Below are 27,869 nucleotides of genomic sequence, written 5' to 3'. Positions count from 1 at the left end.
GCGACAGTGCTAAATATATGTTTTTCGGATCGCTGAAACCAGATTCGAAGTCTATTTTGCCCTATCACATCAGGTTTTCGAGATAACATAAAAAAGAAACGAACATCTTTTTTGAGGTTATTTCGAAAACCTGACGTGATAGGTCAAAAAAGACTTCGAATCTGGTTTCAGCGACCCGAAAAACATATAATAAACATAGTCGCACTCCCAGATCAAAAAAAAATTTGTTTGAGGCTCTAATATTTTTTGAGGTTATTTTGAAAACCTGACGTGATGGGGCAAGATGGACTTCGGATTCGGTTTCAGCGACCCTAAAAAATAATGGATTCCACTAAAAAATAGCGCAAAACACAATATAGAGAGTTAGATACTATCCCTTTTAAAAGGTTTGAGATAGTCATCGGAAAAAACCCGTTATTTTAAAAACTGTCCATTTTTCGACTTTCTGCCCATGTCGACTTTTGATCAAGGGCTTCAAGAGAACAACATACTAAGATTTCAGACAATTTCATTGGTTGCCACTTCCCATACAAAATGTGCTGGGTCCTTTGTAGTTTTTAGTTGCAATAACTTTTTTTTAATGCAACATTTTTGTATTGGCAGTAAAAATTTTTTTTTAATGCAAATATTTTTCATTTCCAATAAATTTTTTTTAAGCAAATTTTTTTCAGTTGGAATACAATTTCTTTTTAATGCAAAAATGTATTAGGTACATATTTGCAATAAATATTGTTTTCTAGTTTATAATAGAAAACAAATGCATTTAAAAAAAAAATGATTTCTTACAATACTAGCTTCTGCAAAGCTTTACTGGAGAAAAATTGTTTGTTATACAATTGTATATTAGTAGATAAAGATAGCTTAATAACCCCTCTTCTAATTAAACCATAGAAAAAAAATATTTTAAGCTCACACAACAAGAAAAAAAAAAAACATTAGATAATCTGATTCCAATAGTCCCGTTTCCGAGATTTGTAGTCAATCGCTTAGAAATTACCTGTCAGAAATTCTTATAGCCCGATTTAACTTATCTAGCTTATATACTTGATGTGGAATAAATACCGATGCGATTATTATTTGAAGTATATTGGCTTAGTCTGTCATTTATAGGAGCAAAATATTCCAGTTGAACAAATATAACCTCTCTTCTGGACAGAATTATAATGATAAGATCCGTTTTGCATACCTTCAATCATCATACATTATATACAGCAACCCGTATATGTATATATCGAAGCGATTATTGTAGGTATAAAGACCATATGATTGTTTTGTAAAATTTATAATTCTATGAATGGAAGCTCCCAAACGATTGAATTTCCATATATCTACCTAACAACGAGGGCAATCGTTAAAACAATTCAATGGTAATTCTAATAAGCCGTCCATTAAATCCTCATTAAAAATAAACATCTTCCACTCTCTCTCTCTCTGTCTCTATTCAACAAACAATCATACGTATAGTCAAGTCGTGAACGGTCAAAGTCTCTTGGAGCTGGAGCTGGAACTTCTATTCTTAAATAAATCATATTCCTATTTCAAACCGATAGACCACTTCAACTCGATGGTCGTTTGTCCGTTCGTAGGTATAGTTATTACATGGTCCAACCAACTTCTGTGAACTGTGATGATGGTGATTCTGGCTGCTGGTAGGTACTCGAAAAACAGCAGTGAGGAACATACATTTCACATTCGTTTAATCATCATCGATGATGATGTCGATGGATTTCTAATCGCATTTAGCTCTCTCTTCAATTCAGAGAAGCAGTCGGTCGTAAAAATAGGAACATACACTGCGCGTCACTTGAATAGAAACAACATTTTTTCTTAAGAAAATAGCGATTGGTGCTTTGGTGAGGTAACTTAGTAGATTTTTGGTTTTGCATTTTCAAAGAGGAACTTTTAACAAACAATGTTGTAAAAACAAAAAACCCAAAACAGAAACCGTATGGCTACAAGTTGCGATTTTTCGCATTACTTCACAAAAAACAGTGTTTTTTTTTGCGTCACTTGAATAGAAACAAACTCTTAAATGAGATAAAAACGATGAAAAATCATGGACAACACTAATTTTAGTAAAGCAATATTAAACTTTGACATTATTTGCACAATATAACCAATTTTGGGCTACGAGCTACCAATAGTGCATAAATAGAAGCTAACATTGGAAATGCACTATGCAAAATCGCGAAAGACATTGAAAAATTTGCCAAATTTGGATGAGAATATTTTTAAAATATCGTAAACTAGTGATTAAATAAAAAAATAAGACAGGTAAGACCCAAATCAAGAGCAGAAAAAAAAATAATTTAACAACTAGCTGCAATTTCCTTCACTTTGCCGCTAAAAGTGGTCAAAAACGTGGTGTTAGTGCGATGATAATGTGTTGGTTTGTTCCATCATGGAAGTTATAAAAGGTGCACAACATTAAAAAAGCCTCAAAATGCAAAATAACAACATTTTAAGTTCTACTAAGATTACAAAAAAGTTAACTATTTTATAGTTGCATTCGAACTGAAAAGAAGTGAGGTAAAGAGTGGTTTTTTAAAGGAAAACATACCAACTCAGATGGACCACGTTAATAATAGTCCTATTTCATTGGAAAGAATAACTTTTATCGCATCGCCACCAAAGGGCACTAAAATGTGTTACCTATAGTAATACGCTTTGTTTTTATGATGTGCAATAGCAAAATTGAAGCTTTACGCTTCGAAAAAAGATGCAAACTTTTACAAAGAAATAATGGTAGAAGCTCTTGGGAAGTTTAAGAACGTGGAAAAACAACCGTCTTAGAGATTGCACAAGGATAGTTCCAGAAAAAACAACGCAATAGAAACAAAACAGATGCATTCCGGATGAAAACGAAAGTTTATTTCACTTATTTAATCCTTAAATTGTAGAAAATGTCATTTTCTTAATTTGTAAGAAGTTACCAAACACTTTTATCACTTTCTCCAATTAGGTCCACCATTGTGTACAGTACAAGTGCATTTTCAATGTTAAATTCTATTTATGCATTTTCTGTGGTGTCTAATGGTAGCTCGTAGCCCACCATTGGATATAATGTGTAAATAATATCAAAGTTTAATACTGCTTTGCTAAAATTAGTGTTGTCCATGATTTTTCATCATTTTTATCTTATTTAAGAGCTTGTTTCTATTCAAGTGACGCAAAAAAAAACACTGTTTTTGTGAAGTAATGCGAAAAATCGCAACTTGTAGCCATACGGTTTCTGTTTTGGGTTTTTTGTTTTTTACAACATTGTTTGTTAAAAGTTCCTCTTTGAAAATGCAAAACCAAAAATCTACTAAGTTACCTCACCAAAGCGCCAATCGCTATTTTCTTAAGAAAAAATGTTGTTTCTATTCAAGTGACGCGTAGTGTACATCTATATCTCGTATATGCTTCTTCCTTCATCTTGTTCGACATGAGGGATTGCCCTGCTTATACTGCCTTCATTTGAGAAACAAAAAAAAAAAAAAAAAAACCTACACAAAACGAGCAGCCAGCTAGCGATTCAACAACGAATGAACACCGGATATTAAACATTTCAAAACAATTCCAAGATTAATCCTGAACGATTCCCTGTCATGGTAACAACGACGACCAACTCCGCAACATATATACTTTACTTATACCTATAACTCCTGTACCAGCTTAGTCTTGGGGTCTTCATTTTTTCAATTTTTTTTTTTCACCAAAATGTTTGTCCGATAGACCGTCATCGTTGATGGCAGGCAAGAAAACATCGCGGTGGTTATATGGGGAGTTTTTATTACTCATTGTTGGATCATTGTAATGAATTACGCTCAGCCGATCTAATCCCTGAAAAATGGGGGCGACCTCGGTTTCTTGATGTCTGAGGGTGCCACAGTGCCTGTGTTCACTTGGCGGGTTTATTTTGTGGGATATTGTATATGGGAATCAAAGTTGTACGCAAAGATGACAATTCTTAAAGTTTTAATTGCTATGTCACTGACATGTGTTTGGTTGAGCGTTCGCTGATGGCTTTCTTGCCCTCGGGATCGGAAGGTGTTTTTTTTTTGGAATGTCAATTTTGTTGAAAGAATTAAATCGGATCAACAAATTTTGTTTTGACAAGACTTGAGGGCTTAAGGAAGAATTTTAAATGAACTCAATTGAGATTATTAAGAAGCATCATGAGTGTGTGTATTTGTTATAAAAGGTACCTAAGCGAAAAAAATTTTCCTTAGAAAATGTGAGAATTCATTGAAAGAAATGATTGAAGTTAATTTTTAAACTTTTGCCCCATATTTATTGGAGATCCGATGGTAATTTTTGAGAGTAAATAAATAATATAAATATGTTTTGCATGCAAAATCAATGAAAAAGCAAGGCCTATAGTGACTTACATCTCTCAACTATTCTTGTGTGCGTGTAATTTATTTGGGACTTAATTTATCGACGGAGCGAACGGTTAAGCAGAAATGCACTTTTCATGACAATGATACTCTTGGAGGCTTTTTTAATTCCTCACAAGAAGATGGAGGCTGGGAATCGAACTTAGACCTTTGGTCCCATCGTACGAACCAACGCGCCAGAGTATACTTTCATTTTTCATATATATTAATTAAAATACTTTTGAAGTATTTTATTCTTCAAGATGGAGTTTTGTTATTTATGCAAAAAATAGAAAGAGCTGTTCTTTTACCCAAAACCTCTTAACAATTAAGAACCAAAGAAACATCCCAGTTGCTGCCTCTGACGGTCGCTGATGAACTCGTTGAAAACAATAAAATTGAACGAAAAAATTGGTTCGATGAAAAATTCTTCGACTGACAATGCATCGGAAACACTATGCACTATTAACACACCCCGCAGGAACAGAGTCATCCGCTAGTGGGCACTGGGCATAAATTTAATAATAATAATTTTTCGGAATCGTAAATTCAAAGCCTGATAAATTGGTAACCACTTCTTGCGACCATATTTTAAATGGCAACACTGGTTTATTTTAAAGAGCTTAGTCGGAATGTACAAAAAATAAAGCTGAAATGAAAAAAATTAAATCGTAATTTTTTTTTATTGTAAGGTAGAGGGGGTCACTGAGAGCTTATTTTTTTTCATATTTTATCGTAATAAAATTTCTATATGACCCATATTTTTCGAGTTCATTTGAAAATACTATACCCTTACGCAGCTTAAACGTTATACCCTTTTTGAGTACTCATACATTTGAAGATAAATGGGTATGTAAGGGTATAATTTTTTTCAAATTAACTCGAAAAATATGGAAAAATGTATGAAGATTATTTATATTAAAAATCAAAAATCACAATAACTTATTTTTCCTTAAATCCAAGATGGTGACTTTTGGTTGAGGCCCAATTTTCCCAAAAAACTAGTTTAAAGTTCTCAGTGGGGTCACTACCTCTCTGCGAAAAAAAATTTGATGATTGATGGGCTAAAACAGGAATAATGAAACTTTAATTTAGTACCTATTAGATTTAAAACAAAATAGATGACTGCAATTTGCACCAAAAATGTACCTCTATAATATTTAATGCTGAGCAGAAACCGCTTAAATGAGGTAACAGAGGAGATTTTCTAATCTGCTTCCCTCTAGTCGATGGAAAAATCGAAAAGTTTTCATCATTCCGTCCGTCGTCGTCGATCGGTGCATCTTTTCGTACTTCTGTACTTATTTAAACTGCTTAAATGGGTGGGCGGATTTTCTTCAAATTTGGGACATACCTATGCAATGAAATTTTTATTAAAAAAAAATCTTTCCTTTCAATCTACTATCTAACTAAAATATAAGTGCTTTAATGCATTTTATTTTGATAGCAGATATTCTCATCTGAAGTTAAGCGGTTATAATTAATTAAGTGTTTATTTTAGTTTTTAGGTGTACAAAAAATAATTTTTGTACCAAAAACAACTTTTGTTCCTTTTTATTAGCTTCAACAAAAAATGTACAAAGAAAAACAGACAAAAACTACCTCAATCATATATTCAATCCCAATACCAATAAAAATGAAAACCACAAATGACAAGATGACAATTTACCAATCCGTAAGAAAATAAAATTATTTTTTTTTTTTAACAAAGACGAAACTCCTTTTCTATATGATCCTCTTTACTATCAATTATGTTCAATTAAGTGATGAGCCAGACATGTAACTTATCCCCTTTTATGAATCACAAGGAAAAAGACTGGAACTTCATTTTTATCCTTAAAGAATATAAAATAAAATAAAAAAAAATTACATTGAAAGAAAAAGACTTTATTTCTCAAAGACGAATTCGAAATGTACCATATTCTTTCTATCTCTTCTCTCCTGGGAACTAAAGTAAATCCTTTATACCGATGAAGTGTGCAGAAAGTAGGTACATTTATAGTATAGAATAAATGTTGCAATCATTTCTGAATGGATACATCCATATAACTAACCTACCGTTTTTTCGTTTATAATTGTTACCTCTACAAATTTAACAATATACCTAGTATTGAGTTCTATATTTAAGTTTTCTTTAGAAAGAGTTCTCTTGCTTTCTATCCTTATCCTATATTTTCTTCTGGGATACGTATACCTTATACCTATTCTTGCAATGGTTCTTAGTGAAATCTTCATTTTCTTTGGTTTAATCCGTTTTCCTTTCTTTTGCTTCGATCACGATTTATACACCAACAGTCCAACATATAGACTTTATATAACATGAAAGCGTGTCCTGAATTATGGCCTGAACAGAGAGCCACACACAAAGCAGATAAAACGGTCTGTTCCTGGGTTGCATTTTTACTGTCGGTCATATATGAAGTGGACTAAGCTATTGTGGTTGTCGATGTCATTGCTGAACAGCGTTGTTATATTATATTTATCTATAAATCTTGAGATTAATTCGTCTGATGTCTGAATTCCAACCACAGCATCACTCAAGGTGCCAGAAACAGTAGATATGAATAGCAGTGAGCAGCATTTAAAGTAATTAATAGCTGCTATTTAATCACCCTTTAAATAGCACTTAAAGCCACAAATTATTCTTTAAATTTCTTTGGTTGCTCATTTTTTCTGTCACATTTGGTGAAACCTTGTACTACCCACGTAAACTTATAATAACACTGGTCGGCAACGAAAAAAGAGAACCAAACAATACTTTTCTAAATTATTTTTGTGTGCTAAGTCCGAATCCGAAGTCAAAATTTCACTGACACGTCACGTTTTTGAAATATTTAAATATTAACAGGTCAAAAACGCGTTTTTCGGGTACTTTTGACGTCGAATTAAACCACCGTAAAAATTTTGTTTTTGAAAATCTTCTTATAAAATCTCAAAACGCAATATATTATCGTCCTAAATATATTTGCATTTTTTCAAAATTATTTTTTTTTTCTCAAAGATATTGGAAAAGATATTTAAGATTGATTAAAAATCAAAAAGAACTTTATTGAAAATTAATTTTTGCTACTTTTTAGTGAAAATAAGGATGAGTATAGCTCAAAAACTAGACGTGATAGAACAAAACTGAAAACACTTAAGTCAATTAGAATCACCTCACAAAGTTCTTGCTTCCGACTTTTTTTTTTATTTTTGCCGACCAGTGTAATCTGAGAACCTTAGTTAGTATTAAGTGCGTCCTTAACTGAAAGGCTTAAGCTGAAATGCTTATTGAGAGGATCTTATTTTTAAAATATTTTGCTAAAGTTTAAGAGCGTTTGCAAATCTTCATTTGGTGCCAATTATAAAGTGCAAGACGCATCGATTCAATTCTTTCATGTGACCAATTATTTCAAGTGTAAGCCTACTTTCGCATTTCTCAACCTTTGCAAAAAATAGTCACATTCAAACGAAAATTAAAAAAATAAAATGCATGACTGGGGTCGCACGTACTTGCTCTTGTAGTTGAAAGTATCTTTATCTTAAATATTTTTTAAAATTTTAAGATTTTGAAAAAAATATAAAAAAAAACCAAAGTTAAAAAATAAAATTAAAAATTTTTTTTTCAAAAATGTTTGTTAATATTTTTTTTTACATTTTACACTTCAAAATGATGTCTGTAAATTTTGGATAAAATTGACTTATACTTTGATGAAAGATATGAACTTAAAAAATATGTCGATTTTCGAAAAACGGCAACGCCATATTTCTGTTCTCCGCATTTTTTGAGAAAAACTAAAAACGCAGTTCTGTTAGAATCAATTAGACTATTACGTACACCAAATTTAATCAAAATCTTTAGAGCCGTTTTCGAGAAAATTGCAATACCTCGAAAACGTTATATGGGAGATATGCGTGTTTCTAATAGGAGATAGAAAGGAGATATTAAAAAAATAAAAAAAAATGGGTCTAGGTAATTACGTAAAAATAATCTGTACCAAGTTTCAAGCAAATCCATCCATCCGTTTAGGCCCTAGCTCGATGTACAGATGGACGCACAGACGCACACACGCACAGACGCACAGACGCACGGACCGACGGACGGCATGACGAAAACCACTTTTTTGATCTTCTCCATCATCGTAATGTTGGTTTTGATTAAAATCTCAATTTCTTTTTCTACACGAAACCAATACTTGCCCTATAGAGCAAGTTAAAATTTTATAACAACTCTGTCATTCGTTTCTCCAAAAGTTTTAGGTAGGGGAAGACGGGGCACTGAAAACATATCGGTAACAAAACCGAATTATTTTTTTTCTAGAAAAATAGCTATCATTTTGGGAAGCTTGCTCGTTGATACTGCATCACCACTAGTTTTTTTACTTTATAAAGTTCTGTCCCAACTGGAACACACAAATTACAAACTGTGTCAGAGAAACACCTGAAACCATAGTGTCCTAACTATTCAATATTTCTTTCTAAAAAAGATTTGTGCCCCATGGTCCACAATGCCCCACTCTCCTCTACATACATTTATGAAAGATTGGAAGAACACATTCGATTGAAGTCGTTATTTTCTTGGCATTAAACTTTGTTCGAATACGTATCGTTTTTCGTTTGTTGTGTGGCATTGATATAAAAACGGCATTGGATGTACGGTCAGAGAAATGTTTTTTGATTACTTTTATTTTTAGAGGAGTAATTGTTAGAAATTATTTTTCTTTTGATTTTTCCCAAGTACCTTATACAAAAGTATGAATGTATGTATGGTACCTATGTAAGTATATTCATTGGTTATAAATAGTATAAAAAAAAGTTATTATATAATGTTGCAGTTTGCCATATAGTTTTTATATTTTTAGAAACTCCATGCAGTCAAACGGATTTATTATAGAAAACTATTGGTACCTTCATAGATATAAAATACTCGTATGAACGAATTAAAAAAAATGTTCAGCCGTTAGCAATTTTTAAATTACTAGATGTCACGTTGTTAGATGTAGCTATGGGTTCGCATTTAAACTCTCAAAAATCTTTGTTTCTTATTATTTTTTTTCTTGTCTGCTTGTGAATCGAAACAGGTGTTTTGTTGTTTTGAAAGTTATGATATAAAATAAAAACTTATATTTCACAAAAAGTCGTGAACTTTTAATTAAAATTCTTTTGTTTTTCTTTCTATCATTTTTATTGTGTATTCCTACGAGTATGAGTTTATAGATACAATAGATAAGGAGTTCTATAGAGAAAATTATTTGTGAGTTAAGTGAAAAAAATATATATTTTAGCACTGCAGCACAATTAAAAGCATTTTTTAATTGTCCAGGAGATTATTTTTTTTTTTAATAAATGGTAGATGGTAGTATAGAAATTAAAGGGATAAATCTAGGGATTGACATAACGATGTTTTCCAAAGGAAAAGATGAAAGATTTTTCTAAAGCAAAACAACATGAAGACTACATAGGTATCAGCTATTGAAAAATTTCATCTTTAAAGCAGAATGCCCAAAAATATGTAGAAAAACTCCAGAACCTATAACATGAAAGGGCATCAATTTTTTTTTTTCCAAAAACCATCCCCGGAACTTGCTATTTAATTTCAAACTTTAAAGTGTTTTTTTTAGCAATACTTTTTTCAGAGAAATCAGATTATCTTGGTTTTTATTCCATAAGATGCAGCATCGAAAAATACCCTAAGATCATGTGTCATCCATACCTAAGATAGTTTTTTTTTAATGACGCTGTTAGCTTGTTTTTGGTCAAAATGCACATTTTAGACAAAGGACCTACTGGAACTTTGTGGATGTGGGTGTTAACATACATTTTTTAATATATTGGTCTTGTGTGGGTCTTTCATTTGGTTAGATACAATTTGAATTTCTTGCTGAGCCTGACGATTGGTGCCTTTCAAGCCATATAGTTCTCAATTTTATCGGTGTTGGTTTTTTTTCTGATGATTCTCCTCTAGTGTGTATTGAATATCTTCTATAGGTGGACAAACGACAATTTTTGGTGCATGTAAAGACCTTGAAGTGAAAAAAACGACAGAATTTTGTATTTTTGGAAAAAAGTAAATTTTGGGGAGTTTAGAGATCTTTGAAGTTTTAAGTTCAAATTTTGTTTTATGAATCTGCCTAAGTGAGTTTTCGGATGTGTACTTCCGACAGGTTAAAACTCTCCAATTCGTATGAAATTGGACAAATTTCCACTCTGAGCTCTGACTAGGGCGTAGGGCAAAAATGTTGTATGAAAGAACATTAGACAAACGAATTAGACTAGTTTTGTTCAAAAATTTGAGGTAGCCGTTCTGGCTTTATGGAGCTGATAATTCATGGGATCCTATTGGAGAGTTAAGTTGCTGACGAAAAAATATAATTTTATAACTTAGTTTTAAAATTTTTAATCCAAAACTCTGAAAATGTTCAGTAAAAAAACTTTTCTTTGATTTTACCTTTATTAGCTGAAATATTCGGCCGATTTTTAAATGGCTTTCGTTTTTAAAGCCTCTAATCAAGGGGCACGGTAGTGCCCAGCCAAGTTCTCTAGCAACTTCGGCACTACACCCTTATTTACAGGAAACAACTCAGGCCATTTTCGACCCCCCTCTAACTTCCACACCAAAGATGCTAGAAATTTCAAACTCGCTACATTTGTTGAGCTGGTCAAAACCAAACACCTCGCAAAATTTCAGCCTCCTACGATGAGTAGTTTCTGAGATATAGGGCTTTAAAAATCGCAAAAACCGTAACTGACTCACTGATTCACTGACTCACTGACTCACTGACAGATCATCAAAATTATGGAGAACTTCCTGATATCGTAGAAACTTGAAATTTTACACGGTGATAGGACTTGTGGTGTATACAAAGAAAAAAATCGAAAACTTGAGATTTTCAATTCAGGGGGCGTGGCATCCGCCCATTTCCGCTGAATTATCATAAAATATTATAGAGCACTTCTGATTATCGTAGAATCTTGAAATTTGGTAGAATGGTAGAGCTGGTAGTTTATACAAAGGAAAAAAATTTTAATCTGAGAATTTTAGCCAGGGGGGGGGGGCGTGGCAACTGCCTATTTCCGGTGAATTTTCATCAAATATTATAGAGCATTTCTAACTTTCGTAGAACATTAAAATTTGGTAGAATGGTAGACCTGGTAGTTTATACAAAAGAAAAAATTTAAAATTTGATAATTTTGGACAAGGGTCGTGGTAACCGCCCATTTTTTCTGAGCAATACCTTGCAAAAAGTAGTGAAATCACAACAAAAACATTACTGTTAAAAAAAGAGCCAAGTTCTAATATGTTGAAGTTATGCTAGCACAAAAAGTACTGAAATGTAAAAGTGTACCAAGTTCTAAAGCTTGGCTTTAAATTTGTATACAAAATGTTGATTGTTTACTTGGCAATTTTTCAAATAGCTTTAAAAATCGGTAATTTAAAGAAAAATTGTCAAGAGAACAATCAACATTTTGTATACAAATTTAAAGCCAAGCTTTAGAACTTGGTACACTTTTACATTTCAGTACTTTTTGTGCTAGCATAACTTCAACATATTAGAACTTGGCTCTTTTTTTAACAGTAATGTTTTTGTTGTGATATTTATTTACAGTAAGCCATGATTTTTCAATCGTCAGTTAGACTATCAGAAGAATAAATGTCAATATAAAAAAAAACTTTTATTCCTAGGAATAAGCTCTATCCGAGGTTTATCTGACTATTGAAAAATTGGCCCTAAATAAATTAGTTTTTAATCTACCCAAAATTAGGCATCGTTTGAAACGGCTTCCTTATTCGCTGGTTATAAATTATGTTAGTGTTTCTTAAATGGGGCCATAGAGGCAAACGTCATAAACTAAAGGTTTAATTTGAATAGGTATGGTGGATGTGCATTAGGCTGGGTCACAAATGTATGGAGAAATTTTTTTTGCTGATTTTTTTACGGGCACAGTAATGAAAAGGTGCTAAACTGTAAATAGAACAGTAATATAAAGTTTGGTTATAATCAGACTTTATCTTCTGCCTCCGGTTGTCCAGCCAAGTTCTCTATGAACTTTGGTAATACACCCTTAGGAAACAACTCAGGCCGTTTTCGAACCATTCTAACTTTTGTTTCAATTATGTCAAACATTTCAAACTCGTTTTATTTGTTAACATAGTCCAAATCAAGATCCTCAAAAACTTTCAGCTACGTAGGATTAGTAGTTTCTGAGAAAAAGGCTTTCAAAAATCGCAAAAAGAGTAGCTGATTTACTCACTAACATACTAACTAACAAATGATAAAAATTAGGGCAAACTTCTAGTTTTCATAGAAACTTGTTATGGTCATGGATCTTGAAGTACATACAAAGAAAAAAAAATCGAAAAATTGAGATTTTGCATTCAGGGGGCGTGGTAACCGCCCATTTTGGTAGAATTAATATCAATTATTAAAAAGTATACTTCTGAATACCCTAAAATCTTGAAACTTGGTAGAATTGTAGTTAATGCAAAGGAAACATATTCAAACTTCAGATTTTCTGCCTTGGAGGCGTGGTATCCCCTTAAAAATAATAAAAGAAGTATATAATGTTTCATAAATTAATTAACAAGTCTTAGAAAAATGTAGTTTTGGTTTTTTTTTAATTTCTCAAAAACGACAAAACATTTTTGCATCTGGTTTTCTGTTTTTGCTTGAAAACAAATAAGAGCATTGAATTTTGAAAACTTAAATAGTACTTTATCACATAAAATTTTGAAAAAAAAATTAGTTCGCAAATTAAAAAATTTTTTTTTTTCAAAATTTTGATTTTGAAAATTAATTTTTCAAAAATTGTTTTATAAAACAGCTTTATTTGAAAGCAAAATAAAAAAGAGATTTTGGGCTCAACAAAAAGGTATAACATGTTGTTGTAGTATAACGGTTGATTTTTAATAATATTTTTTCCTGATTAAATCATTTTTTTAGAAAATTGCCCCTCTTGGCTAAACGGGGGCGAATATTAACCCCCTCCAAAACCATTTTTTTTCTTGTCCCGACCCAACCTACACGCTTAAGCTTTTTGGCACATCCCCTTGAATAAGCTTGTATAAATTAAGCAAAGCGTATGTGGTTTTTAGGCAAAAATCAGCTTTTTTCAAAAATGAAACCACAATCCGGAGGCACTTAGGCTTAAAATAATAAAATGAAATTTTACTTATAAGCTAACCGAACCATTTATCACCTTTTAATCACTGAGCCTTTTTGAAAATCCAAAAATTTGTATTTTGACCCACCCTAATGTGCATAAAGGTTGACAAATTATTATTTATTTAAACAAAAAAAATCTGTTTAGACAATAAACCTCGTTATTTTATGATGATAAAGAACTATATTAGAAAACATTGCATATTATAGGTATGACTAGCGGACAAGCAGGACGCTGCTTACGATATTTCATTTGTCGAATTGTGAAATTTACTTTAGAAGTAATAGCTACACTGCAATCAAGTTAACAAAATCAATAAGATACTAAGTAATATTAATTATTCATAAATAACAATCTTCTATGAGATATGAGTTTATAACGGTGCTTATAGGGGTAAAAAGGTGTATAATGGGAAAATATAACCTAACCTAACTTAACCCATCTTGTCGCTATAGCAGTTTTCAATGTTCAAACTCAAATATCTCAGAAATCCTTCGCTATCAGATGAGCCAGTATACAGAATTTTGGTAAGCACATTCTTATTAACAACGCCAACGTACTAAAATTTCATCAAATCTGCCTGAAACCTGTTTTCCAATACTACAATTTTTTTTTTAAATAATATCTTACCCAAAAAACGAGAAAAAAATATAGCTTGACAAAATTATAATTCATGCAATGAGAGCTGGCATAATCCTTACTTAGTCGAAATTCTCAAAGTTGGACAGGGTTTTGAAGTTTTCTGTACAAATTAAATAAACCAAATTGCAAACTTTTGTGATTCATGAAAGTTTGAAATTCTATTTTTAATAAACGTTGAGTGATACGAGGACAAATTTATGTAAAATTAGCTAAGCTACTAGTTAGTAAAACTAACTGACCTGTATGGGTAGGGTACCAATATATCAGTCTGTTACGAATGTTTTCCTTAAATAAAAAACAATTTTCTGGGCTTTTTGCAAATGATTTGAAATCCTTTGGTTGGTAGTTTCCACAAATTGAAATAAAAAAAAAAAGTTAGGTCATATAAAATGATGTAACTAAAATTTACCAAAATGACGTCTACATTCAATACAATTAGCCTACACCAAAATATTGTTTGATTGTCGTCCAATATTCAGAAATGATCCACCAACATACACAGCTTTAAATCATTTTCTAATCCCCTAATGTTTGTAGTCTGTCAATTCATTTAAAAGTAGGTAAAGTAACACTTCAGTGGGAAGAAATAAAACAAAATTGTGATTGTAAAAAAAAAAAAAAAAAAAAAATAGATATTTTTGAACGTCTAAATGTTGAGTCATTAATCTCTTTCAATTTGCCAATTGACCACATATTGGAGATTTTCCAACATTTACAATGGTACCTACTTTTTTTCAAACCCATCACATCATGACCCGAAGCCATCCATCCTTCGAATTTAATTGAAACAAAAAACCTTATTTTTTATATATTTTCAATTTAACTTTTTTATAGCTTATTTACTTCTTGATTTATTTTCAATTTGAAAAATAATTTCCACAATAATTGAAGTGGAGAGATAGTATATCAGTGCGAAATCACGAGTTTTTTTTTTTATTGTGTCCTTATTGAATAACTATATAATTATTATATCTATGTGTGTGTATGTGTGGATAAATAATACCTGAAAATATTGGAACAGAAATATAATATAGAGTGTGAGTGGTACCAAAAGTAGATACCAAATGGGATTCGCTGATTCGATTTCAGCTACAGGCTTGGAAAATATATGTATACAATTTTAAAAGCTGATTAACTCGTTGGAACTTTTCGAAATGAGAGATACACGGAGAGATGCCCCCCAAATCGGATGAATTTAATTTTTGCATTTTTTTAGCAAAAGAAATTCATTTTTTGATATTTAATGAAATGATTTAATTTTAATTACATGCATATATACACATTTGCACGTGAATGTATATTGATATAGAGGTTATAGTTGAACTTACCCTTGTTGACTCTGTGAGTCACTCGAAGCAATTGACTTTGATTGGTTTTCACTTGAACGTGAGTTATCCGCAACAAGGTAATCTGAAAAAAAAAAACGAAATATTATTTTATATTATTAATGAAACGTCTGTAAACGGACTTTATACTTTTTTATTACTTAAGGGCAATGCAATAAGTGCAATATGGGACTCTTTTGGTATATCCTTACGATACAAAATAAAGTCGAATGAAGCATCAAGGCACAAAATAAAATTCGTCATATTCGTTTATGCTATTTAAATGTATTTTTTTTTTAATTTTTTTTTTTTTTTTTTTAATTCAATTTCACTCTTGAGAACGACTTTTTCTCTTTCCATAATGAATGAGCCGTTTTTTGACCCGTTATCGATAAATTGATGATTGGATTTTAATTAAATGCTATAAGGTGGTATATATAAAATAAACTGAATCGGACGGTTGACAGCAGAATTTGTATATTCCATTTCGAAATTAAAGAAATTGCCCATACCCATTTCAAACTTGGAATAAGATTAAAAAATTAAAGATGGATTTTAATACCTAGATTTAATCGAAATTAAAGTAAAAGTTGATTATTTTGTTTTAAGTGGGGTTGATCCTTTTCCTTCACATTTATAAGTTGTGACATTTATTTTAAAATGAATTAAGTGATATAATTTAAGTAATAATTTTATTTAAAAAATTCATTAAATGAACTACTTTGTTCTTTGTAATGTTGCAGGAGAAAGTGGTAAATATTATCAGAAATTCCTTGAAAACAGAAATGAATTATTCTTTGAAATAATAATAAATAAATTAATTTGTATGCATCTAGAAATGTATTAGTTTTGATCAAAAAATCGTTTTAATTTGTATTCTAATTTACCCAAACAAAAAGCGTTCCCGGAATACTTCCATAACCCCATTGTACCAAAATGTCTTAAAGTGCCAAAAATGTGTTCATCCTACGAAAATGGTTGTACAAGCGGTTATTTTCAGTTGATGTTGTATAAATGTATGTAGGTATAACTGTATACCTATTTTAATATGGATAAGTTACTTTAATTTATATTATGAGTGAATTTCAGTTTTATTTATAAGTAGGGTACATCAATTAACCGTCATTCCAGGAACTTGTTTTGGGATAGATTTTGATTGAACTGTTATTTTGTTGGTCATATAACACTGGTCAACAAAATTTAACTTTTTTTTTGCCACAAGAACCAAAATATACTTTTCTAGTAGTTTTTGAATCCGAATCTGAAGTCAGAAAAATTTGATTGGCCTCCGTTTTTGAAATATTACCGTTATAAAATGCTAAAAAACGTCATTTTGGCTGTTTTCGAGGTTCTGTTTTAATGTGGGGTAATTCATTACAAACAAATTTGTAAAGGTGATTATAAGAACAGATATTCTTCTTTCAAAAACTGTTTAAATCTTTCCGATATCTCTTTTATTGCTCGAGATATCTTAAGTTTCAGTTAAAAAGCTAAAGAGAAACTAAATTTAATCTAAAGTTTAAGTCACTGGTCACAGAATTTTTGCCACAAGAACCAAAATATACTTTTCTAGTAGTTTTCGGGATGCTTAACTCGAATCCGCAATCAGAAAAATTCTATTAGCCTTCGTTCTTGAAATATAACCGTTATAAAAAAACTTTTTTTGCATTTTATAACGGTAATATTTCAAAAACGAAGGCTAACAGAATTTTTCTGATTGCGGATTCGAGTTAAGCACCCCGAAAACTACTAGAAAAGTATATTTTGGTTCTTGTGGCAAATAAATTTTGATTTGGTTAGCCAGTGGTTGTTTCTGATTCAAAGACCGCTACTTAAATTCTAAATATCTCGGGCATTAAAAGAGATATCGGAAAGATTTAAACAGTTTTTGAAAGAAGAATATCTGTTCTTATAATCACCTTTACAAATTTGTTTGTAATGAATTACCCCATATTAAAACAGAACCTCGAAAACAGCCAAAATGACGTTTTTTAGCATTTTATAACGGTAATATTTCAAAAACGGAGGCCAATGACAATTTTCTGACTTCAGATTCGAGTTCAGCACATCAAAAACTACTAGAAAAGTATATTTTGGTTCTTGTGGCAAAAACCTTGTTGACCAGTGTAATCAACAATTAAGGATACCTACTACAACATAATTTCAATGAGATTTTGTTTGACTCTGTGATATAAAAAAAAATCATTTGCGCAATTCACACGTGGTGGAAGTGAAACCTTAAAAATCATTTTAAAAAAATCGAAAAAATATAACTTTTTTTTATTTCATCACTTTTTTTATATGACAACCTACAATATACAAATGTCTATACAACATCTACAAAAAGAGCTAGAATTTTTTTTACCCAATTAGTTTTCATAAAAAAAGCAAAACAATCAATCTCTTTTCTCTTCTAACGCCATTAAATCCATTTTTTAAAAGAGAACCGATAATAAATTTTATATCATTATTATTTCACCTTTTATATGACGCTTCAATCATATTTCTACCATGCCCAAAGAAAAAAGTTAAAATCAATTGATTTTTCGTGTCGCTTTTTCGTTTCATCTTGTTTCAAATCACTACGATACTAAAGAAGTTTTCAATTCAAAAATAAAAGACAAAACATCATTTGCGGGAACGCTTTATAACTTGGTATTTTTAATCAGTATCATATTAAAATATGGCTGAAGTACACTCCTGCTCAAATTTAACGCACATCATATTTATTTTACAGAAAAGTCCTATTATTATTATTTTCTCAAATAAGACAGGAGTGAGCTTAAATTGAAGGTATGGATTCAAATTTTTGTGGGGGAAGATTTGGTATGCTGAAGTCTATCTGTAAACACGCGAACCTTTTAGAGATGAATCATAAATTTTCATGGAGTAAAATCTGCTTTACAACACGTACGGAGTTAGCTTTCAGCTTTCATTCACCTACGTTAAGTACCCAAAGATAGTTGACTGATATCCTCGAACACCATGCGGTTCCAATCACCCCTAGATTTGGTCCACAGTTCAGTCTGATGCACGATAATGCATGCTAGAGTGGTTTAAGAATATCTTCAAGATTAACATATGCCACAATTAAATGGACCTAACAGATATCCGGATTTAAATTCAATAGAACATGTCTAGCAAATGTTGAAAAAAATGCATTTGCGACCAAAATCCACCTCCAAGCATTTTTGATCAACAGAAAACTGCAGTGAAAGAAAAATTACAACAAAACCTTCAAAAGTTAATTCGTTGAATGAACAGACCACTCCAAATTATGATATGCGCTAGAGTAGCACATACCAAGTATTGAATAAAATTATTGGAAAGAACTGTCACGTGCTTCCATTTAAAAATTTTTTTTTCTTTAAACACAAAAATTATTTTAATATCAGTTTTCAGACCTTGAATTGCTAAATTTGGTTCATCTATTTTTGGTTGATAATACTGTTGCAGTTTAACATTTTTCTGACTTGCTAAATAATAAGTTAACACAAAAAACTACAAAAAATATTTTTAAAGCCATTTTAAATAATATGCAGGGGTATAACTAAAGAAGAAAAAAGTGTGCGTTAATTTTGAGCAGGAGTTTATAAAATTTTATCAATAAAATTACCAAAAAACAAAAAATTAATCAATTATGGACTTGGTATTTCTGACATGCATAAAATGGATTTTTAATAGAAATTGGTCCTTTAAAGCCTACTTCCTTATTATCGTCGGTTCAAAAGGAAAACTCAATAACCACATAGTATTTAAATAGCACTTCAGTGAGTTTTTCCTTTGAACTGACACGATATATAACAATGCATCATTTTAATAAATACTATTTCTTGATCTAGTACAATTTTGGTGTTTAATGGTAAAATGAAAATTAAACTTTTATTACCTAATTGTATTGTAAAAAGGTCACATCACTTCACATATTTAAAAATCTAAAGTTTTCTATTATATAGAACAAAAGCTTTTTTACAAACATATAGCATTCGCACTTTTAATTAACCTAAACACAAATTAGTTTCACCTTTTAACAAATATGTTTCACCTTTTAGCAAATATATTTCACCTTTTAACAAATATACCTAATTAAACTAAAATCAAATCAATTTAACCCAAAAGCAAATATAATTAAACTAAAGCAAACTATTTAAACTTTTAGCAAATCTATTTAAACTAAACGCAAACTGATTAAACCTTTTCTATAAAAAGCTTTTGGTATCGAGCTATGAAGAAGGGATTAGGATTTAGAAGCTGTCCGTAGCACTAAAAACAACGTATCACCCCAAAAGCCACAATAAGACCCTATAAACAAAATGTGCATTTCAGTTAATAGAGAAAATTTTAACAAAAAAAGAAGTTTAGTTTAATTATATTTGCTTTTGGGTTTAATTGATTTGCTTTTAGTTTAATTATATTTGCGAAAAGGTGAAATATATTTGCAAAAAGGTGAATTATATTTGTGAAAAGGTTAATAATTTGCGTTTAGGTTAAATAAAAGTGCGAATGCTATATTTCAAGAAAATATTAATCCACACATAAAACTAAAGTTTCAAAAAAATTCATCGACCAGTTTCTAAAAATTGAATCAAAAAGTTATTTTTTTGAATTTTTTTATTTATTTATAACATAAAGGTTACAAACACATTTTTGTACACAAATTTTCAACGAAACTGTTTAGGAGAAAGTCCGACCTCAAAAAAATGGTTCTAGTACAGGTACCGTTGATAACGGTCAAAAAATTCTTTTTTATTTCAAAAGTAAGAACTTATTTGTCGCAGTACATTTATTGTTTTAAGCAAATCAACCATTTCTATTTTTATCATATGGCAAGTGCCTAAAAAAAATTGGTCCTAAAAAAAGTCTCTTTCCATTCTAGGTGGGTAATCACCAAAACTGCTTGACTACGAAGATTTAAGTAAATCGAATTGATTGAGTTACTAATAAGTATGATAGTTTATCTGGTTGCTTAAATATTCTCGTTTATTATAGCCAGTGGCGTACGTTGAGTTGTAGGGGCCCCGGGACAAGACTTAATTTTGGGGCCCCTTTGATATTTGGGGGCCCCTTAGATACAAAAAAGTACGTATACGCCATACATTTTTTTGTATGGCTTATTTATTTTTAGGTTTATTTTAATGTATTAATATGTTCGTAACGCACTTTGCTATACTTTCTTAAAATTTCTATCATAAAAGTAGTAAAAACTTGTTCTAGGGGCCCCCAAAATTAAATATTCAGCGGCCCCTAAAATAAAAATTTTTGAAGCTTAGAATTGATAGTTCTTGGGGCATCTGTTCTGAAGTAATGTGTTCACATTTGATTTTCCATCATCAAACATAGTTTATTTCTTTTGGGGCCCCTGAGAAATTGTTTTTGGGGCCTCAAAATTAAGTGCTTAGAGGCCTCTAAATTGATATTTAATTTTCCATTTGGTTGTTTTGAACCACTGAAGTAATAGCTTTTGAGGATCCTCAAATAATATTTGTGATGTCATCAGAAAATTTGATGAATATTTTTGTTCTCCTTAGTATCTAAAAGATTTTGGGACCCCCAAATTAATATTTGATTGCCTCTCAACTAAAGGGTTCCTGAAAAATTATTTTTCATATAATATTTTTGGATCCCCGAAGTCATATTTTTTGGGGCCATATAAAGTCATATTTAGTAATCCATCAACAAATGTAATTTAATTAAAAAAAAAAATTTTTTATTTAATTTTTTTTTTTAAGTCCTGAAGTAAAAGCATTTGGGGCCCCTGAAGGGCCCTGACTTGAAGTTGTTTTTTGCTTTTATTGGGCCCTTAATGTTTGCAAAGATTTTTCAAGTAATATTTTTTGGGGCCCTTAGATAAAATTATAATTTTTTATCAGATCAATATACATATGTATATTGTGTGGCTACCAATGCATTATACATTACACTGAACGACATAATTTGTCTCCCTTGTATCCGAAGTGATGCAAATACATTTCAATTTACTTCGTAACTCAATTTATGCTAACAGTTTCCTTCTCTACATTGTCTCCAGTGGGGGCCCTAAGGTCGGTCGGGGGCCCCGGGGCGTCGCCCCGCTTGCCCCAAGGGAGTGTACGCCCCTGATTATAGCCATTTTCTCTTCGAGATAAATGTTTCAAATCTCATCAAAAAAGGCAGTAGCAATGTTCTCCTATGATTAAAATAAGTCTGGTAAAAAATTTTTTTAATCCTTTCCCAATATTTAGGATATAACTTAAAGAGTCACTGTGGTGTATGTGTAACATTTTTTTTAACTGACCTTATAAATGCTTTAATTGGTAGTCCCAAATTTTGGCTTTTCGCCGTCATAAGTACATACAAAAGATTGTTTTTTCGTCCTGGTAGAGATTACTTGGGCTCATCAGTTGACTTATCGAGAGACGCCTTGCCAAAACGCAAGAGAAGTCCAAGTGAGCTCCTGAAAGGCCGAATGTTTGCATGAACTAAAGGCCATAAAAAAGCTATATTCAATCTAATATATTATTATAAAAGTCAACGCTTCAAATCATCCAACAAGCGATTTGTTCGGGATTTGATTTAAATTAAAGCTTCAATAACAGAAACTCTAAAAAATCCTTAAAATTAAGATGGTGACAATAACTTTAGGATAAAAGCTTAAACAAAGATGAAACATTGAATTAAACTTAACAGTTAAAAAATACTGGGAAATATTTGTTGGGGCATTAAGTAGATATTGAAGTTTATTGCTTATTCCCTTACTTTATTTCCATTTGAAAATAAAATGAAATGACCCTACAACAAAAATTATCCGTCTACATACAAAAGCTTAAAAATTTGCTTCTTCAACACCATTATTTTGTGTGTAATATTTTTGTGGTTGATTGAAGTTTGATTCAAGAACATTTTTGAGGTAGATTCATTTAAAAGCTTTGTTTCACAAAATTCTTGACATAAAATATTAAAAGCTTTGCTTTTACTCCGAATTCCAAGGACTCACAAGCTTTTTATGGCATTTCAGTTATAACTTAGCTTTGGACTATCATTTATCCAGGATAAAAACCAGTATTTTATATATAGGGATATTATGAAAAGTACATTATAACATTTTAACTTTTAACGGAAACTTAAGAATATAAAAGGGGGAAAAAGACCACCCTTATTTTAATAACATAATGCTTGCATTTAAATACAACAAGAATTCTTCACTGTTTTCTGACGCCTTTGTTATCGAACTTTTGTTTGTTTTTTTTTTTTTCATAATGGTTATGAAATATGTATTTGAAAACTAAGAAATATGACCCTTTAATTCTGTTCAGAAGTTGGGCAGTTGGAACTTAGCAGGATGTTCTTGAATGTATTGAAAAAATCTTAAATAAATGACACAGGTATTTCGTTTTTGAGTCAAAACAATGTAAAATGATATTTTTAAAAACAAATTTTATATTATTTTTAAGTTTTTATTTAATTTGCTTTACAATTAAAATAATCTAAATAAAAACAATTAATATTTTAATTTTTACATATAAATATTTAATATTTAAAATAATTTATTACTGTAAGAGCAAGGACGTACTATTCGTCGTGTATTTTATTTGATTTATTTAAAGAAATTAAATATACTATGGTAATGGTAATGGTAATGGTAATGGTAATGGTAATGGTAATGGTAATGGTAATGGTAATGGTAATGGTAATGGTAATGGTAATGGTAATGGTAATGGTAATGGTAATGGTAATGGTAATGGTAATGGTAATGGTAATGGTAATGGTAATGGTAATGGTAATGGTAATGGTAATGGTAATGGTAATGGTAATGGTAATGGTAATGGTAATGGTAATGGTAATGGTAATGGTAATGGTAATGGTAATGGTAATGGTAATGGTAATGGTAATGGTAATGGTAATGGTAATGGTAATGGTAATGGTAATGGTAATGGTAATGGTAATGGTAATGGTAATGGTAATGGTAATGGTAATGGTAATGGTAATGGTAATGGTAATGGTAATGGTAATGGTAATGGTAATGGTAATGGTAATGGTAATGGTAATGGTAATGGTAATGGTAATGGTAATGGTAATGGTAATGGTAATGGTAATGGTAATGGTAATGGTAATGGTAATGGTAATGGTAATGGTAATGGTAATGGTAATGGTAATGGTAATGGTAATGGTAATGGTAATGGTAATGGTAATGGTAATGGTAATGGTAATGGTAATGGTAATGGTAATGGTAATGGTAATGGTAAGACAAGTGACAGCCCTATTTTCAATTCCCTTGGGCGGTTGCTTGAAATATTTGCTGGAGCTGAGAAAAATCTTAACTCGAGCAACGACTAAGATATGAATTCCGCTCTTAATCCGATTCGTAAACAATTGCATATAACCCTTAAAACTTAATTGCGATGGAAGTATAAGGCTTCGAATTGAATGTGAAAGCAATTTTTAAATTGATAACAAAAACAACCCTAAATTTTTTAATTTTAAAAATGGTCGTTAAATAATTAAATTTATGCTTCACTGTTGAAACTGTTTCATAATATTCTTTATCTAAAAAAATAAATTAATTTGAATAAAAAAAACACTGTTTTTTTTTTTAACAAGTAATTTATATTGCGTTGAATTATTTTGTCACAAAATGTAGGTATTGACTTTTCAAATCGTTTTTAATTTGGCTTATAAACTAGGCCACATATGAAATACTTGATAATAAAACATTATGAATCAACACAAAATTCACATAACAAATAGAATAATACATACCTAGTTTGTGGTCATCATATTAATAAAATCATAATATTTTAATTCATTATAAAATTAAACTCAATGTATGCATGTGTTTGTGTATCTATTTATTATTTTTCTTTTTGAATGGTTTCGTTGCATTCATTAGCATAATATTTTGTGAAGATTAATTTTGTTTCAATGAAACTTTATAATTTGATCTGTAGCCTAGCCATATACAAAATGACAAATCTATTTAACATGCTCAACTGTTTTTATTCACTAAAATGAACTGTCTATTTATTAGTTGGGGTTTTGTTGTTTTAATGTGGATATACTTTCTGAAATGTTGGATTTTGTGCAAATAAATTAATTTGCAAGACAAAATATTTACACTTTTTGCCAAAATGAAAACTGTTTTTTTTTTTTTTTTTTATTTGAAAAAAAAAAAAAAATTGATGTTTGATTTTTATTTGCTTATTTTCTAATAATATGACAAGGTAAAAATCGAAATATCATCAGAAATGACATTACGATAATACGGAATGCCAAAAAACGGATCTGGAGTTTATTCCTGTCTGTTTATCCGTCCATCTGTTTGTCTGTCTGTCTGCCTCTGTATGTACCATGAGCTAAAAGTGTAAACCTCTGGAGTGAAATTCTTTAAACTTGGTAGCTAACAGTTTTGCATGATTCCCGAGAGGAGAAATTGAATTTTTTTTAGACTAAACCCAACGGTACCTACTTGTCATATAATGAAACTAGAAAAGTTTTTTTTTTCAAAAACGGTTTTATCAATTTTTATTGAAATTTGACAGTTGTTATCAACGGTTCCTGCCCTAGAAATGCTTTAAAGATTTTTGAATTCCTAGTAAACGATGAACAAAACATTTTTATGCAGGAGCGTTTAAATTACTCTGATATTAATTTATGATTCAAAAAGCATAATTTTTGGTTCTTAAAAACAGTTTAAATTTTTTTTGAAAACTGATTTTTTTTGATATTGTACAAATTCATTTTATTGTAATTTTATTTTTTTGTGTCGACTTAAATTTAGCTTTTTAACGGCAGTGTATTTTGTTTTATAGAAGTGATACTAACAAGTAAAAATTAAATACACATAATATTCAAAAATTCCAAAACTCGAAACAAAAGTAGTTTGCTTGAAAAATAAATAAAACTGTTGATACCTAGTTTTAAAAAAACTACAGATGATTTCAGTTTTAAAACCATTACCAAGAACTGGAAAGTAAATCTATGTTTCGTTATTTTCCTGACAGACACGTTATATTTTTTGAAAACTCTCAGACTTTCAGCGAGATTTAAAGATATAATTAAAGAGAATAATATTATTTATATTAACAAATTTGATCATTCGTAATTTTTTTTTTAATAGGTAGGTACATGTTTAATTTTTGTTAATTACCTTCAAGATTTACCGGGTTTTTACATGTAAAAAACTCGATGTAAAAACTTCAAAATTACATGTAAAAAACTCACTGGTGTAAAAAATGGTAAAAAATGAAATTTCTTAAGAAAACCAAAACAAAAAGTTCTTTTTATGATTTTTTTCAACTATCTGGAGGAAAATAAGAACGCTACAATTTTTTGCGATTTTTACTTATTTAATTTCATTAAATTCATTAAAATTAATGTGAAGTTTCTTAGAAGAAAGTTAAAGTTATTTGATAATTTGTCAGAATTTTTCTGCAGAAAAATGGATAAAAATAATATAAAGAGAGAGCATAGCTAATCCATTTTCTGAAAGGTTTGCAAAAAAAAATTTGTATTGGATTTGAGGAGCACAAAATTCAATGCTTCAAAGTTTATTGTTTGTGCGGAACTGGAACTTTACAGCATGTTTTCACTAGAGCCCAAATGAGATCATTTCACAAATTAGTTCATATTGAATGTCGAATCGTAAAGGAAATGTCTGCAAATGAGATTAGATATTTGCGAAATTATCTAATTTGGGCTCTAGAAAAAACAGACCATTAATGACTTTGGAAATATTTGAATTATGATTAATAAACGTTTGTTACGTTTGTTAGAATTCAATGCCGCAAAATGAGGTTGTCTATGTCTATACAAAATATTATGCACTTCGAATGGCAAGCTGTCAAAATGAATGCGTTTTTTAAGTTTTTTTTTTACCATTTTTTACACATTATTTACCATTTTGTACGGTTTCTTACACAAAAAATGTAAAAAACAGTTTTTTACACGAAATCGCCCATCAGTGCCTGTTTCAAATTATTTTAATTTCAAATCCAAAAGAATGATTCAAACACAATAAACTAAATGAACGGCAATTCGTTCACTAAAAAAACACGCAATTCCACAGAAAATTATGAAAAGCAACATTTCTTCATTTTTTTATTTAGATATACAATTTAACACTTAAGTATTTCATTATTTTCACTCACTAGAAACAATTGCAATCAAAAATTATGTAAAATTTACCAAAAATTATTATTTCTCTCGAACTCTCGAACTTAAAAAAAGGATTTTAAATACATAATAGTCCCGTTTTAACACGATCGAAGAATGCGCAAAGAAAAATTTTATCAACGAAATAAATAGTTGTTTTATCTATAATTAGGTCATGACTCTTTTCGAAGATCAATGAGTTTGAGCTGAATTTCGAAGAAAGAGAGCATGGCTACGAATGACAAATCGTCCCGTTTCTGCGTGAACCACGTATCTACACAGAAAATTTTGTGATGTTCTTAAAAGAAATAAGCATTTTTCTTGATATGAATTGAACAAAAGGAAATCAAGTTATGCTTAAGACATATTGATTAAGTTTTTTCTAAACTAAAACGGGACGAAATGTCATCGATATTTACAAAATATCGATGTCGATGTAAGCGAAAATTTCATTATCTACCTATCGATTTTTACAGAGCCAAAACATCGAAGAGTTTGTTTTATTATCTACTGATTTTACAAATTATCGAAAAACACATCAGAGCTTAAGCCGATTTTTTTAGGCATTTCATTTGCCTATCGAAGTTTCTTATTTCATAAATAATATATTTTTTATTCAATTCTCCTTACAAATAACATAATAAATCAAATTAGTTTTCTTTTCAGGGCCGAAAAAATGGATAATGCGATTTTTCGCTTACTTTGACAACAATATCGATGAGAATCACTCATCCGAATAGAAGCCATGCTCTCTTTTTCGAAATTCACTCATTGATTTTCGAAAAGAGTCATGACCTAACCATAGATAAAACAACTATTTATTTCCTTGATCAAACATTTCTTTGTGCATGCTTCGACGAGTTTTGCATCGATCGTGTTAAAACGGCGCTATTTTGTATTTCAAACTCTTGTTTTTAGTTCGAGTGAAATAATAATTGTCTTTAAATTATATTTAATTGTGTTCTAGTGAGTGCTAAAAAAGTGTTAGTTTTTATTATAAGAAGTGAGATAGTTTTGCTTTTCGTAATTTTCTGTCAAATCGCGAGAAGTGTACTTTTTTAGTGTGTCCGTAAGCTGAATTGAACAAACTACCGTTAATTTAGTTAATTGCGTGTGCATTATTCAGAAGAGCTTTTAAGCAAACCGCAATACATCTCTGTCTCAAACGTCAAACACAGACTCTTCACTTTGATGACACTGACATTTTTTGTTTTTCTAATAGAAAGCATAAATGTGAACTGTTAAGTTATTTTTTAATAAAACAAATCATTTT

General features: G+C 30.4%; 1 protein-coding gene across 1 annotated transcript in view; it reads right to left on the bottom strand.

The window, feature by feature from the left end:
- The window catches only part of LOC129910309 (protein deltex-like), a 260,104-nt gene that overhangs the window by 82,008 nt on the left and 150,227 nt on the right, over positions 1 to 27,869 (bottom strand). The window contains exon 4 of the mRNA XM_055987643.1: positions 15,473 to 15,554. Within this exon, the coding sequence (XP_055843618.1) occupies positions 15,473 to 15,554 (82 nt within the window). The remainder of the gene's footprint in view (positions 1 to 15,472; positions 15,555 to 27,869) is intronic.

This window comes from Episyrphus balteatus, chromosome 2, assembly GCF_945859705.1.
Source record: "Episyrphus balteatus chromosome 2, idEpiBalt1.1, whole genome shotgun sequence".
NCBI classification, from domain to species: Eukaryota; Metazoa; Arthropoda; class Insecta; order Diptera; family Syrphidae; genus Episyrphus; species Episyrphus balteatus.
The sequence above is the reverse complement of the archived record's forward strand: the minus strand, read 5'-3'. Positions and strand labels throughout refer to the sequence as shown.